Source organism: Entelurus aequoreus, linkage group LG20, assembly GCF_033978785.1.
Source record: "Entelurus aequoreus isolate RoL-2023_Sb linkage group LG20, RoL_Eaeq_v1.1, whole genome shotgun sequence".
Taxonomy (NCBI): domain Eukaryota; kingdom Metazoa; phylum Chordata; class Actinopteri; order Syngnathiformes; family Syngnathidae; genus Entelurus; species Entelurus aequoreus.
The window spans coordinates 41270238-41287267 of NC_084750.1; the positions used below are offsets into that span (position 1 = coordinate 41270238).

General features: G+C 39.6%; 1 protein-coding gene across 3 annotated transcripts in view; it reads left to right on the plus strand.

Moving 5' to 3' along the window:
* adgrb2 (adhesion G protein-coupled receptor B2) overlaps positions 1-17030 on the plus strand; it is a 536693-nt gene that overhangs the window by 425033 nt on the left and 94630 nt on the right. For all 3 annotated transcript variants that reach the window (XM_062030114.1, XM_062030112.1, XM_062030113.1), the window contains exons 25-26: positions 7632-7731; positions 13862-13933. In XM_062030114.1, coding sequence (XP_061886098.1) covers positions 7632-7731; positions 13862-13933 — 172 coding nt within the window. The remainder of the gene's footprint in view (positions 1-7631; positions 7732-13861; positions 13934-17030) is intronic.

A 17030-nucleotide genomic window follows, 5' to 3' on the forward strand; every position in this document is an offset into this window, starting at 1 on the left:
ACCAACAAGTATGTGCTCCAATCACTCTATCACAAAAAAATAAGAGTTGTAGAAATGATTGGAAACTCAAGACAGCCATGACATGATGTTCTTTACAAGTGTATGTAAACTTTTGACCACAACTGTATATATATATTAACACATGTATGTATTAACCCATATATGTATTTGTTTTATTTAAATTGTTTTTGATTTATGTATGTGTGTTTTGGGAATGGTATAAGTCAGTAAAATGCCTAAATTTGTTTCAATATTAAACATTCTACCTCAATCTATTTCAGTATTTTAAGGATTGTGACCCAAAGCCAATACAAGAACCTACCAAATGCTAAATGTTGTACTTCAAAATATATAATACCAACTTTATGAGGTGTCCCGATTCAATGTTGATATTAAAAGCAAGAAATAAAAGTGCAATCGAAAATATAGCCTCAACATTTTAGTCACCATTTTTGCGCTTAAGAAACTTCTCTGTAACTTTAGCTCCAGACTTCTGTTTGTTTAATCTTGTCATTACTGCCACAAGTGGTGGAAAAGTGTATTACCGCTGCGGCCCATACAGACCACAGCTGAGAAACACATGTTTTGGCGGCCCAACAATGGGTTAGGAAACACTGCTCTATGCTACCAGTAGCTAGCAGCTACACAACAGCTAAGCACACTATAGCACACAAGCTGAACATCTGTAATAGGTGTCCTTAATTGAACAAGATCGCAATCTAAAACAGCACATTTGTCAATATAAGCAAGTTTCAAATAATCATAATTTACAGTGTATTAAAAATGATCCAGTAACAAACGTGCCCGCATCATTCAGTTTACTGCGTCATGGCCTTAACTTAATGGATTGTTGTGACCATTGCACTACAATAAAAATAGCATAAGTCCATTCCAATTAATAATGAATAGGTTGGTGTTTTTCATACCAACCATTATTCTAACGTTGCACACTACAACATAATTAAAGAATGTATGATATATCAGATTAATATGGCTATCGGCCAATACCCGAGGCTTCAATATCGTCACAGAAGCTAAATACTTGTAGTTGTATCGGGATAACACCCCGTCTGTGTCTTTGAGGGTGTTTTTCTGTCAGTTCTACTGCATTCTACCTCACTAATACAATCTAATCAATCACCTTTTATTGTTATTGCGGCAGAAATGCAGCAGTAATACAGGCAGAGAGAAACTGCTTACTAAATGTTAAAACAGCTACATTCACTATATATTACAAAAAGTGCAAAAGATACTAAATTCCAACATTTTTTGGGAAAATCAATGCAGTAAACTACTTTGTGGCACAGGAATAAATGTCAGCAGTAAAATATAGAGTCGTGTAGAAAGAGTACTTATAAAATAGTGTACACTTTGCAGCGACTACACACTTTCTGTTTATCTGTCTCCATCAGACTTTCTCCATCCTTGCTCTCTTTCTTTGCCATCCTTTGTAATCTTTTGCTGTCGGTAATAACGCAGGATGACATTTAACCACGGCTGGTTTTGAAAAATCATTAAAAGAAAAACATAAAAATGAAAGGGACCCAAAAAAAAAAAAGAAAACCAGTGCTGCAAGCCAACAGCATTTAATAATGAGCCTGCGTTTCAATGCAAAACAGATTGTCCTCGGGTCACACAGAACAAAACTGACCCGTGTCGAGCTGCATTTGTGAATCATTTGTCTTTTAATGTGCTGTATTACTGAGACTTGGGGGCAGCGCAATGTCAGCCAGGTTTTTTTCCCGTTTGTGTAAACTGTGTTGCTGTCAAACACCCTATTACATAGTTTAAACTTTATGGCTCTCGTTATGCCATACCTCATGTGGTAAACTGTCGTCTCGCTCCCGCAGCCTCAAACCCGATCACGCTAAATCAAACGGACTGCAGTCCTCTGCGTTTAATCAGTCTTGTCCTTGGACGACCTGTTTGAGCAGTGCCCGCCACTCTGGCTTTGTTTGATTTTGCAAAACTAGTCCTGCAGTGCTCAGTTCCTCAGTTCCTGGCATTTATGCAACCACTGTTCCAGTCACGTTCTGAGTTGCTTTCTGAACAGGGTTCGTATTTACAAAAGTTTGTGTATTGAAGCTAATTTTTCATAAGAAACGATGTAAACATTCATTTTTTTAACAATCCATATTTTAGTAAACATTTATACACTTTGAACACAATATAAAGTGCTATACAGGGGTGTCCAAACTTTCTGACTTGGCGGCTGCATTGGGCTAAAAAATTTGGTAGGGGGCCAAAACTTGACTGCATGTAAAGTAACTGTCAGGTTCAAACCCCGATGACACCTATTAAACAGACAAGAAGCAAGGAATTAAACAGAGACAGGATTTAATTTAGCTCAATGAGGAGAAACGTCTGGGCTGTACTCTTTGCACAGTCTTCCACCACGCTCTGACGACAGGATTGCACGCCTCCTCTTTTATTTGGACTTTCCCTGATTACATGGCAACAGCTGTTTAGTCTAGACTTCCTTTTTATTGTCATTCAAATTTGAACTTTACAGCACAGATAAGAACAAAATTTCGTTACATAAGCTCATGGTAGTGCAGGATAAAAAAAGCAATAAGGTGCATATATAGATAAATAAATATATATAAATAATATATAAATATATATGTAAAATAAATAAATATATATAAATAAATAAATAAATAAATAGATTACTGTACAGATAAATATATTGCACTTTTTCACATGCGTCCACGTTTATGGATGTATGCTGAAGGAATCAATAAAGTACTATCTATCTATCTATCTATGTTATATTGTCTTTTTTTATTCCAGCGAGATAATCCATTTTGGGGGGAGTTGAGGGGATACTTTAATTATGATGCTTTCAAGAGTCTTATGGCTTGAGGGAAGAAGCTGTTACAGAACCTGGAGGTTCTGCTTCGGAGGCTGCGGAACCTCTTTCTAGAGTCCAGCAGTGAAAACAGTCCTTGGTGGGGGTGGGAGGAGTCTTTGCAGATTTTCTGAGCCCTGGTCAGGCAGCGGCTTTTTGCGATCTCCTGGATAGGAAGAAGAGGAGTCCTGATGATCTTTTCCGCCGTCCTCACCACTCTCTGGAGAGACTTCCAGTCTGAGGCACTGCAGGCTCCAGTCCAGACAGAGATGCTGTTAGTCAGCAGGCTCTCTATAGTGCCTCTGTAGAATGTGGTGAGAATGGGGGGAGGGAGCTGTGCTCTTTTCATCCCACGCAAAAAGTGCATGCGCTGCTGAGCTCTTTTTACAAGAGCTCCGGTGTGTAGGGACCAGCTTATATTGTCAGTTATCTGCACCCCCAGGAACTTGGTGCTGCTTACTATCTCCACCGCTGTGCCGTTGATGTAGAGTGGAGTGTGGCTGGACTGGTGCTTCCTGAAGTCAACGATGATCTCTTTGGTCTTGTTGACATTCAGGACCAGGTTGTTGGTTCTGCACCAGTCAACCAGATGTTTCACCTCCTCGCTGTAGTCCATGTCATTGTTGTCACGGATGAGGCCCACTACTGTCGTGTCGTCAGCATACTTCACAATGTGGTTAGTAGTGGACCTGGCGCAGCAGTCATGGGTCATCAACGTGAACAGCAGCGGACTCAGGACGCAGCCCTGGGGGGAGCCGGTGCTCAGGAAGATGGCACTGGAGGTGTTGTTGCCCACTCTCACAGACTGGGGTCTGTCTGTGAGGTAGTCAAGCAGCCAGTTGCAAAGGGGGGTACTGAATCCAAGGGTGGCTAGTTTGCTCACCAAGTGCTGTGGGATGATGGTGTTGAATGCTGAGCTGAAGTCCAGGAACAACATCCGCATGTGTGTGTCCTTTCCTTCCAGATGTTCTAAGCTCAGGTGGAGTACAGAGGAGATGGCGTCCTCTGTGGAGCGGTTAGGGCGATAAGCAAACTGATATGGGTCGAATGTGGGGGGAAGTCTGGAGACAATATATTCCTTTACCAGCCTCTTGAAGCACTTCATTATGATGGGGGTGAGTGCAACGGGGCGGTAATCATTGAGGGAGGAGATTGTGGGTTTTTTTGGCACTGGAATGATTGTGGCCGTCTTAAAACATGATGGTACCACAGCCTGGGTCAGCGAGATGTTGAAGATGTCTGTGAGAACCCCAGCCTGCTGGTCTGCACATCCCTTAAGCACCTTGCCCGGAATGTCATCATGTCCCGGTGCTTTCCAGGGGTCCACTCTCCTCAGAGTTTTCCGGACATCCGCTATATCCAGGTTGAGCGGCTGCTCATCAGGGCGAGGGATGGATTTTCTCGCCGGAGTGGTGTTAAGTGCCTCAAACCTTGCAAAGTAGTTGTTAAGGTCCTCTAGGAAGCTGATACTGTTGTCACAGGGACAGGGGGCAGCTTTATAGTCCGTGATGACCTGTATGCCCTGCCACATTCGTCTAGTGTTTGTACGGTTCTCAAAAAAGTCCTGCACTTTCTGACTGTGAGCACGCTTTGCAACCTTAATGGCACGGTTCAGGTTAGCTCTGGCTGATTATAATGCCACCATGTTGCCAGACTTGAAAGCCTTGTTCCGAGCCTTCAGCATTGCACTACCTCACTGTTCATCCAGGGTTTCTAGTTGGCCCGTGTGGGGATGTTCTTGATCACACTGACATCCTCCATGCACTTCTGAATGTATGCGGACACAGACTCTGCATACCCCTCCACACATGTGTGGTGATTTTCAGTGGCGGCTGCTTTGAACATGTCCCAGTCTGTGGTTTCGAAGCAGTCTTGTAATGCTGACATTGCTCCCTCTGGCCAGGTCCTCACCTGCTTCACTGTAGCTTGCTTCCTGATCAGCTGGGGCTTGTATGCATGAATTAGCATCACAGATAGATGGTCTGAGGAGCCGAGGTGGGGGCGTGGTGCAGCTTTATACGCCTGTTTAATATTACTTTACACCAAGTCCAATCTGCTTCCACCCCTGGTTGCAAAATTCACATATTGATGGAAATGAGGGAAAACTGTTTTCATGTTAGCTTGATTAAAATCCCCTGCCATGATGAAAATTCCCTCTGGATGTGTAGTTTGCAGTTCATTGATGGAGCAGTACAAAGCATTCAAAGCTTCTTTGGTGTTAGCACTGGGAGGAATGTACACTGCTGTGAAGATCATAGCACTGAATTCCCTGGGTAAATAAAATGGCCTGCATTTTATAGTTAATAGTTCAACATCAGGAGTGCAGTGACGTGATACTATCTTCCCATTATTGCACCAGTCATTGTTGACGTATATACAAACACCACCGCCTCGGGATTTACCAGTGAGGGATTTGCTCCTGTCCGCCCGAAACATAGTTAGCCCCTCGATGCTAACTGCCTTGTCCGGAACGGTTGGTTTCAACCACGTTTCTGTTAGAAATATATATATATGTATATATATATACATAAATATAGGTGTATATATACATATATAGATAGATAGATGGATAGACAGACACGGTCACTAGCCCTGTGGTGCACTCACCGATTGAAATCATACAATTCCTTAACTTTAACAGCCAGGTCGCTACGATTATGAATTAAAAAAAAAATCCACTTTACTTTGTCGGTTAATCTTCTTTGTGTGCAGCAGAAGGGAGGGGGAAAGTGGAGGAGGGGGTTGTTGACAATGCTGTGTAGATACTTCCTGCATGTTTCAAACCACACATCACTATTCCATTGCTTCTTTGAGCTAAAACTACAAAAAATTGTAAAACGGCTAAAATACACTTAAGAGCACACAAATGAGCAGTTAGCACAGTAGCTAACTACAGCACTGCTCTGAAACGTTCATACACGAAGACAAGGTTTGGACAATAAAGCATATTTTTATTTGGTGCGTGGTTAGGAAATCGTACAATGAGGGGTTCGTAAATCGAACTTCGACTGTATATCTTCTCAAGGGACATGAAAATGGAAATGAAACTTAAGCTATACAGATAAAACTCAAAATAAGAATATAGTGCAAAGGTTCGTTTACACTCGCAATTATATTTACAAAGTAATATATATATACCACTTATTAGTTTCACATTTGAAGCCAATAAAATGAACCAGATAAATGTGCTCTTATCGATAAATTGTGACGTCCGTTTGTTTTCTCTGCTTCTCACTTTCAAACCGGGTGCAAGAGGGTTTACTCTGTGCATTGCTCTCGGCATCTGAGTGTGTTTATTCAATAGTAGGGGTGCAACGTTTCGCCCACAAATAATGTGTCAACATGGTCACGACGTCATCACTCGTGTTTTTCCGGAGGACGCGAGTCAGCACCGACACTCATTGAAATGTAAATTAATTTAGTTTTACACCCAGGTAGCCCAGTTAACTGCCTTTTTTATGCTTTTTTTTTACAAGACCCATGTCACGTGACTTCAAACTTCACACCTCATTGGCTGGTTTTGAGACAGGATCGTTTGCTTCTGTCTTAATTTACTGGAAGTGAGTCTTGCTTTTTGAAGCAGTAATTTTTTTCGACGCTGAATTTTTCCGCACACAATTTTTCAGCAAATAATTTTTATACACTGAATTTTTATCAACTAAATTATTTTTACACCAAATTTTTATGAACTGAATTTTTGTACATTTTATTTTTATACACTGATTTTTTTAAAATTAAATTGTCAGCATAATTTGATGTAAAAAAAATTCAGTTCACAAAATTCAAACACAAAAAATTAAATTACATACATTCAGTGTCAAATAAAAGATTTCGTCATAAAATTTTTTTTACCTCCATAGTCTATTTTATTTGTATGTTTGTTTACGTATTTAAGATAAGTAAAAGTATATGACCTTCCAATTTCAATTGTAAAAACTACTAATGAGAAATATGTTTATTGCTTTTTAAAGGATTATTATTACATTATTTGGTGTTGAAATCATGCTGACAATAATACCATATATCGGCAATAATTTATTATCAGCCCAGGCATAGTCAGTGTGCATTGTGTATAGCTGTGTAGATTCACTATATACTCGAAAAGACAACATACAATCATCATTGTCTAAATAGCTGGCAAGTTCTTTTTGTGCGATACATAGAGGGAAGTCTGGACTTCTCTGCTTCGGCTGCTGCCCCCGCGACCCTACTTTGGATAAGCAGAAGTAGACTGATGTATGGATATATGCAATGTAGTATATTAAGTTTTAGGCAGTGCAAGTCAAACAGTAAAGCGTCTGAGACAACATGGAGAAGAGAGGATAAGCATAGCTTTGTTTGGTGCTCTCTCCGATGGTTGTTATTATGTCTAAGTGCCGCTAAACAGAGCTGTCATTTGGCCACGTTGACAGTTATGGAACCGTGCGAGTGCTCACACGGCTCGCGTCGTTTAAACACACGCACACGTCGGCGGCCCGTCTTCTCCTCTCAGTCCGTCCACGTGACGCTTAGTGCGCGTCGGCCAGGTAATTGTGTGCAGTTGTCAGTCGGATAACAATACACATGATTGCACATCATCGCCTCAGCCTGACGCAGACCTCCGTGCACCAGTCAGCCTGTAATGACCCGCCACTGATTGATGGACGTGTGCATGCATGAGACGGAGAGATGGAATAATGTGACCTCGCCGGGCGGCCATGGACTGCTTTGAGATTGAGCCCCTTGTTGCTTCTCCTCTCCCCCCTCCCCCCCTCCCCCCCTTCCCCATGCTCTCTCACAGGGCCTCTCTGTGGAGCTCCTGTGTGGTTCTTCCCCTGCTGGCCCTCACCTGGATGTCAGCAGTGTTGGCCATAACGGACCGCCGCTCCACACTTTTCCAGGTAACATCTGCACCTGTGACATGTTCGGGCAATTTGGAAAACATACACAGTAAACTATATTTGTTTGGAAAGTAAGTGTGATTAAAATGCTTACTTTTCAGCATCTAATAGACCACTAACTCAATGAAAAATACCCAATTGCTGATTGGAATACTTGGAAATTAAAATTCAAATAGTGCTTTTACGTGACTTCTTTAAATGACCATAATTAGAATGCAATGTAATTATATTTCATTACAAATGATCCCAATTAGCCCCATGTTTTATTCATTTTTGACTGCATTACCTCATATTATGTTCATTTGTGGAACTATCATGAGTAGAGTTGAAAAAGTAAAAGTAAAAAAGCTAAATAATTGGTGCTATTTAAGGGAAAAGTAAACATGGAATACATTAGTCATTTGAGCTGTAATTGCAACATGCGCTAGTTTGAATTAATCTGTTATTCCTCATCTAATTGTTGTGTTGTTTGTTGTAACTTTGTGTGGAACTTTGCCGCCCCTTTGATTCCCTTGAAAAATAGTTTTTTAATCTGAACAGGATTTTATGATTAAATAAAGGTTAAAAAAATAAATAAATGAATAGTCCCTCCACGATTTTTCAGGCTTTTTGGTTATTGTTGCGGCCTAAAATGGCAGAATTTGTGGCAGCTTTTTCAGAAAGTTGTGGCAAAAGTTGTAATGTTTTGAGGTTTTTTTCAAAAACATAAAATCAACTTGTCCTTTTATGATTGTTTTTTCTGAATGTATTAAGTGTAACCTTAACCTAAGAAATCACAGGACATCAACAAAAAACTGGAAAACAAATACTGTATGGATGTTTTATGCGAAACAGACTCAAAAGTAGACACTAGATGGCAGTAAAAGCACATACTCACAAGTCATTGTTATGACCAATAATATTCAGAAATAATTATAACTACAGAAGGAAACACCACCGAAAGGAAGGCTTTATGATTGTCAGCTGTCTGCTTTGTTGTCCACAAGTTGCAGACATTCTCCGTGTGTGTTTTACGCTTGAAAAGTGTTTGTCCATCTTATACATTCATTTATGTCGTCGTCCCCCACCCCAGATTCGATACAATTTAGTATTTGAACGATTCAATACGATTGGCTTTAGTGTATGATCGATTCGATACGATTAAATTAAGTGTATCAATTATTTAATGCGTTTCGAGTTAGTGTATGAACGGTTCGATGCAATTCGATTTGGTGTATGAATGATTCAAAGCGATTCGATTTAGTGTATGAATGATTCAAAGCCATTCGATTTAGTGTATGAGCGATTCGATGCGTTTCGATTTAGTGTATGAATGATTCAGAAGCGATTCAATTTAGTGTATGAGTGATTCGATGCGATTCGATCTAGTGTATGACCGATTCGATGCGATTCGATTTAGTGTATGACTGATTCAAAGCGATTCAATTTAGTGTATGAATGATTCAAAGGGAATGTCGCGTTGTTTTAAAGATAAACTGTCTACTGATTGCTAGTGTCGCGCGACACCTCCTTCATGTATCTACGTCTGTTGTATGGTTTTAAATTACGATACATCCTGTTCTCAATCGGTAATAGGCGGTATTATGCCTTGATGAAAAAATGCCCGATGCTTGTATTGTTTGCGGCTTTACGAACTGTTCAAATCCCAAAAAGGGTAAACCTTTCTTCAGAGTTCCTCGAGAAGGAGGAAAAGTGCACAATTTTACGAAAGACAATGACAAAAGTAGCACACACTCCAGTCCAAGGGAGCAGAGTCGAAGAGCACATGAGTTTTCATCGATCACTTGGTTAAAGGTTTGTTTGATAAATGATAATGATAAATGGGTTATACTTGTATAGCGCTTTTCTACCTTCAAGGTACTCAAAGCGCTTTGACAGTATTTCCACATTCACCCATTCACACACACATTCACACACTGATGGAGGGAGCTGCCATGCAAGGCGCTACCAGCACCCATCAGGAGCAAGGGTGAAGTGTCTTGCCCAAGGATACAACGGACGTGACTAGGATGGTAGAAGGTGGGGATTGAACCCCAGTAACCAGCAACCCTCCGATTGCTGGCACGGCCACTCTACCAACTTCGCCACGCCGTCCCTTGATATACTTTTAATGTTTAGTGTTTCCCATTTAAGTATTATCTTGATATTATTTGTATTTCTTAAACACATGTTTGCTACAAGTGTTTGGTAAATAAGATGTGAAGAAAACCTAAAAGAGTTGCGTTTTTACCAAAGGCAGCAATCATAAATGAATCTTTCAGCACATACACAATGTTGACATCTATAGTTATATTTTGATAAACATAAATTAATCTTTCGGCAAATACACAATGTTGACATCTATAGTTATGTTTTGATAAACATAAATGAATCTTTCAGTAAATACACAATGTTGACATCTATAGTTATATTTTGATAAACAATCATAAATGAATCTTTCAGCACATACACAATGTTGACATTTATAGTTATATTTTGATAAACATAAATTAATCTTTCAGTAAATACACAATGTTTACATCTATAGTTATATTTTGATAAACAATCATAAATTAATCTTTCAGCACATACACAATGTTGACATCTGTAGTTCTATTTTTATTAAGACAACAATCATAAATGACTCTTTCAGCACATACACAATGTTGACATCTATAGTTATGTTGATAAACATAAATAAATCTTTCAGCACATACACAGTGTTGACATCTATAGTTATATTTTGATAAACAATCATAAATGAATCTTTCAACACATACACAATGTTGACATCTATAGTTATATTTTGATAAACAATCAAATTAATCTTTCAGCACATACACAATGTTGACATCTATATTTATGTTGATAAACATAAATGAATCTTTCAGCACATACACAGTGTTGACATCTATAGTTATATTTTGATAAACAATCATGAATGAATCTTTCAGCTCATACACAATGTTGACATCTATAGTTCTATTTTTATTAAGACAACAATCATAAATTACTCTTTCAGCTCATACACAATGTTGACATCTACCGTTCTATTTTTATTAAGACAACAATCATAAATGACTCTTTCAGCACATACACAATGTTGACATCTATAGTTATATGTTGATAAACAATCATAAATGAATCGTTCAGCACATATACAATGTTGACATTTATACTTATGTTTTGATGAAGACGGGAAAAACACACTACCGGTAAAGAAACATGGCTGTAGACGCCAAGTTAAATCATGAAATACAACCTTACCCGAGCAAAAACGATGCATATTTATCCGCGAGAGTCTTGATACCAATTTTTTGACCCAGCCACACACAAAGAAGTTGTAGACCTCCATGCTTTTCCAAGTATTGTCGTGTAGAGTGACGTTTGGAGCACAATAGTTCGATATGTCTGGGAACGCGACTGACGAATAATCCTTGGGATGACTCGACAAATCTTTTTTTTGATGGATCTATTCCATTGCGTAGTTAGATTTGTTGCTCGTATCTGCTTTTTGCAGGAAGGTCTCGGCCCCTTGCATACTCAGTTAGCGCGCTGCTTGCTGTACAACAGCCATCTTGGCTTGCTTGACCACCATTGCTTTTCACTTCAGAGTAGAAGTCACGTCACGGAGTACAAGCAATTCTCGTCTCTGGTTACATAACCCAGTGTTTTTCAACCTTTTTTGAGCCAAGGCACATTTTTTGCATTGAAAAAATCCGGAGGTACACCACCAGCAGAAATCATTAAAAAACAAAACGCAGTTGACAGTAATAAGTCGTTGTCGCATTTGTTGGATATGACTTTAAACCATAACCATAACCAATATAGCTCTTGTCTCAAAGTAGGTGTACTGTTGCGACCTGTCACATCACTCCGTGACTTATTTGGAGTTTTTTGCTGTTTTCCTGTGTGTAGTGTTTTAGTTCTTGTCGTGTGCTCCTATTTTGGTGGCTTTTTCTCTTTTTTTGGTATTTTCCTGTTGCGATTTCATGTCTTCCTTTGAGCGATATTTCCCGCATCTACTTTGTTTTAGCAATCAAGACTATTTAAGTTGTTGATATCCTTCTTTGAGGGGACATTGTTGATTGTCATGTCATGTTCGGATGTACTTTGCGGACGCCGTCTTTGCTCCACAGTAAGTCTTTGCTGTCGTCCAGCATTCTGTTTTTGTTGACTTTGTAGCCAGTTAGGTTTTAGTTTCGTTCTGCGTAGCCTTCCCTAAGCATCAATGCCTTTTCTTAGGGGCACTCACCTTTTGTTTATTTTTGGTTTAAGCATTAGACACCTTTTTACCTGCACCACAGCTCCCCTCACTTCCCAGGGGGGGAACAAGGGGATGGGTCAAATGCAGAGGACAAATTTCACCACACACCTAGTGTGTGTGTGTGACAATCATTGGTACTTTAACTTTAACTTAACTTAACGCTGTTTAGCTACCGGCTGCCACGTACTGATATGGAAGAGTATTACATGGTTACTCTGCCGAGCTCTAGACAGCACCGACACTCAACAACACATCATTTGCAGACTATAATTACTGGTTTGCAAAAAATATTTTTAACCCAAATAGGTGAAATTACATAATCTCCCACGGCACACCAGACTGTATCTCACGGCACAGTGGTTGAAAAACACTGACATAACCAACGTAACAAGCATGTTACTCTTTTAACAGACAACCCTGGCTCGTTTTAAAGACAAAAATCTACTGATTTCAAGTTTGTGTCTAAACTCAATTAACCTAAAGATTCACAGCTGATCGATTGAGGGGGCTGGAACCGGCAACTTTTAGAACCAGGGGCCGTATTTATCAAGCTTCTTAGAATTACTCCTAAGAAGTTTGCTAAGAGTTGACTTAAGAGTAAATAAATTCTTCGCTGAAAGCTGCACTTAAAAGTTAGTTATCAAGCGTCTTACTCACGCTTTCAGCGAAGTGTAGGACTGAATCTTAAGTGTCACACTCAGAGCTGAATTACGACATTACTATGTGCCGTAAACGGAATTGTAGGTGACGTCATTTCTGTGTCCATAGAAATGACCAATCACGGAAGGGAATCCCTTGTCTAAGAATAAAGAAATATCTTAGAAATATTTAAGTGGACAATGGGAGTGTATATTTTGACAATAAACTACAAAATAATACAAAACAAACTAGTCCCCGCCCGCACTCACGCTACCGCTCCCTCTCTTCTCTCGCCCACACACTCACTGACGTCACTCACCTCACACATACGCTACTCTCATAACATTTTCTTTCCAATTCATTAATGAGGCAACTAATTTGAAACTGGTGTGGGTGGCTCTATATATACTAGCCCACTGCAGCCACATGCAGAAATCAACAAGGAATCGAAAATTATTAAATCTGTGACAAAAATAATACCCGCTCTTTCTAAATGATACTGTTTGATCAGCTGCTCGTCATCAAACAAAGCCAGGACATCCTTCCGCTCCCTGAACGTTCGCACACGTCGCTCTCGCCTCAGTGCCATCCCCCGCTGGCAACTCCTAACCACTTAAGACACCTCTGAAGCTCTCTTAAATATCGTGGAGAGTAGGAGTGATTCTTAGACTTAAGAAAGTTGATAAATAGCTTTTATTCTTAAGTTTGAGAGTAGGACTAAATTTCGCAAATTCTCAGGACTTAAGTGTAAAATGGGACTCTAAGACGCTTGATAAATACGGCCCCTGATATCTGGTTGCATTTGTTAGGTTCTGTCGGTCTTGAACCCCAAGATGCGCAGGTAAGCATCACTTTAATGCCAAAAACAAAGTGCAGCTTGGAATTGCACAGGAAGCATGCAGTAACAAGGAACAAGAGTCAATGGTCAAGCCAAGCTGGTTTATAAAGGAGCCTGATTGGCAACGTGGAGCAGGTGAGTCCAGATTGCCAATCAGGATCATGTGAGGGTGACAGCGCTCAAGCCAGAAGAGTGGTGAAGGCAAACAGGAAGTGAAATGGAAATTCAAGCGCTGAAATAATAAAAAAAACGAAATAAAGTCAGGCCTAACAGGTCCTGACAGCATCGGTTTATCGTCAACAACTCTACACGTCACCATGTTATTGTCATGATTTTAATACCGCACTATTTATATTGCCGTTACACTCGTAATATTCCCTTATGATCTTATCTGATGTCTCCTCCAGGTCCTCTTTGCCGTTTTTGACTCTGTCCAAGGTTTTGTCATCATCACCGTGCACTGCGCCATGCGGCGAGAGGTGAGTCCTATTTCCTCTTTTTTATTTCCCCCTTTATCCCCCTCCGCACAGAAGCTCATGGATCCCGGACATCTGCAAGTTCACGCGGGTCATCTGTAAATCCGTGCCACACACGCCGTGACCTCAGCTGCGCCCGCTCGCTCGCCTTCGACGGGCGGGATCCCTGTTTGCAAATCTCATGTTACATTCCGGGTCGCTGTGAGGTCACGTCAGAACGCGAGCGGATCAGACTCCACGGTAGGAGGGAAGGGGCGGGCGGGGGTATTAGCTCGCTGCTTATGCTGCGTTCCAGTTACCTCGGAAGTGGAAGCTGGGAGTGATGTCACAGCCGAGTTGTGAGCGTTCCAGTTACGATGCCGGAAATCAAGATGGCCACATCCACGAAAGCTATTTTTGCGCTTGCCTTGTCTGAATATAAACAACTTCTGGGAAAAGACGCACTCTTTCTGCAACCTTCAAACACGATGGATGAAACGGACACACAGACACTATTGCTCGCCATGTACAGCGTATATCTCAGCAGGCACAAGACTGATTTATTGATTGATTGGAACTTTTATTAGTAGATTGCACAGTACAGTACAGACATTGAAACAACGTTGAGAACTTGTTGAATTAGGTCCTGACATTTAGCAACTCAAACTTAAGGTTGGAACAACATGCTTTTTGACGACGTTTAATCAATGTCAGGTTTTGACGTTGACTTGACCATTGAACTGTGGTCATTTTCCAACCAATATTCTACAACACAAATACAACGTTGAAACAACATGCTTTTTGACAACGTTTAATCAATGTCAGGTTTTGACGTTGACTTGACCATTGAACTGTGGTCATTTCCCAACCAATATTCTACAACACAAATACAACATTGAAACAACATGCTTTTTGACAACGTTTAATCAATGTCAGGTTTTGACGTTGACTTGACCATTGAACTGTGGTCATTTTCCAACCAATATTCTACAACACAAATACAACGTTGAAACAACATGCTTTTTGACAACGTTTATTCAATGTCAGGTTGTGACGTTGATTTAACCATTGAATTTTGGTCATGTTCCCAACCAATATTCTACAACAAAAATACAACGTTGAAACAACATGCTTTTTGACGACGTTTAACACTAGAAGTCCCAGCATTTTTCTGTCTACCTAGAAGACCCAGAGAGGGGTCATTTGGCCCGACGCTTTTCCCGAATACACTAATCACTCATTTTGTTATGGTAATGAGGCTGTTAGGGGCAGTTTGTCTAGGTAGACAGAAAAATTATACATGTGGGAAATGCCGAAAGGAGCAATGGCAGTGCCAGGATTGTGAGTGACTGCTCAAATGTATGTCAGTCACGTTTACATGGACATGGTTTTTCATTCTTTGTAAATATACTTTTTTCTTTGTAAATTTTTTTTTTTAAACTATTTTTGGCACACAAAAATAACAATTGCTTCTGCAACAACCCTCCACACCAAAACTGGGAAAACAGTTGCTTTTTCATTCTTTGTAAATATGTTTTGTTTTGTATTTTTTTTAACAATAAATGTCAGAGTGTTGATCCCTTCATTCTGTTGATCCTTGCAAAAACACACACAACCTACCTCAGAACTAAAGCTTGAGCTGTAAGGTCCCCTCCCCCACACAGGCTCAAGTGGCCCCCTGCCGTGTGCCACTAACAGCCACATTTTCATAACAAAAGGAGTGTCCACAGGGGGGACTAGGGGTCAAATGACCCTCTTGTGTGTTTTCTAGGTAAAAGTGTCAATTGACCCTTCTCTGGGACTTCGCGTGTTAATCAATGTTGGGTTCTAACGACCTCGACTTAAACAAGTTGAAAAACTTATTCGGGTGTTACCATTTAGTGGTCAATTGTACGGAATATGTACTGTACTGTGCAATCTACTAATAAAAGCTTCAATCAATCAATCAAAACGCTGATTTGACCATTGAATTTTGGTCATCTTCCCAACCAATATTCTACAACACAAATACAACATTAAAACAACATGCTTTCTGACGACGTTTACTCAATGTTAGGTTCTGACGTTGATTTGACCATTGAATTTGGTAATTTTCCCAACCAATATTTTAGCACACAAATACAACGTTGAAACAACATACATTTTGACGATGTTTAATCAATGTTGGGTTCTGACGTTGATTTGACCATTTAAATTTGGTTATTTTCCAACCAATATTCTTCAACACAAATACAACGTTAAAACAACATGCTTTTTGACAACGTTTAATCAATGTTGGGTTTTGACGTTGACTTGACCATTGAATTTTGGTCATTTTCCAACCAATATTCTACAACACAAATACAATGTTGAAACGACATGCTTTTTGACGACGTTTAATCAATGTTGGGTTCTAACGCTGATTTGACCATAGAATTTTGGTCATCTTCTCAACCAATATTCTAAAAAACAAATACAACGTTAAAACAACATGCTTTCTGACAACGTTTAATCAATGTTAGTTTCTGACGTTGATTTGACCATTGAATTTTGATCATTTTCCCAACCAATATTTTAGCACACAAATACAACGTTGAAACAACATGCTTTTTGACGATTTTTAATTAATGTTGGGTTCTGACGTTGATTTGACCATTTAAATTTGGTCATTTTCCAACCAATATTCTACAACACAAATACAACAGTGAAACAACATGCTTTTTGACAACGTTTAATCAATGTTGGGTTCTGACGTTGACTTGACCATTGAATTTTGGTCATTTTCCAACCAATATTCTACAACACAAATACAACGTTGAAACAACATGCTTTTTGACGACGTTTAATCAATGTTGGGTTCTAACGCTGATTTGACCATAGAATATTGGTCATCTTCCCAACCAATATTCTACAACACAAATACAACATTAAAACAACATGCTTTCTGACAACGTTTAATCAATGTTAGTTTCTGACGTTGATTTGACCATTGAATTTTGATCATTTTCCCAACCAATATTTTAGCACACAAATACAACGTTGAAACAACATGCTTTTTGACGATTTTTAATTAATGTTGGGTTCTGACGTTGATTTGACCATTTAAATTTGGTCATTTTCCAACCAATATTCTTCAACACAA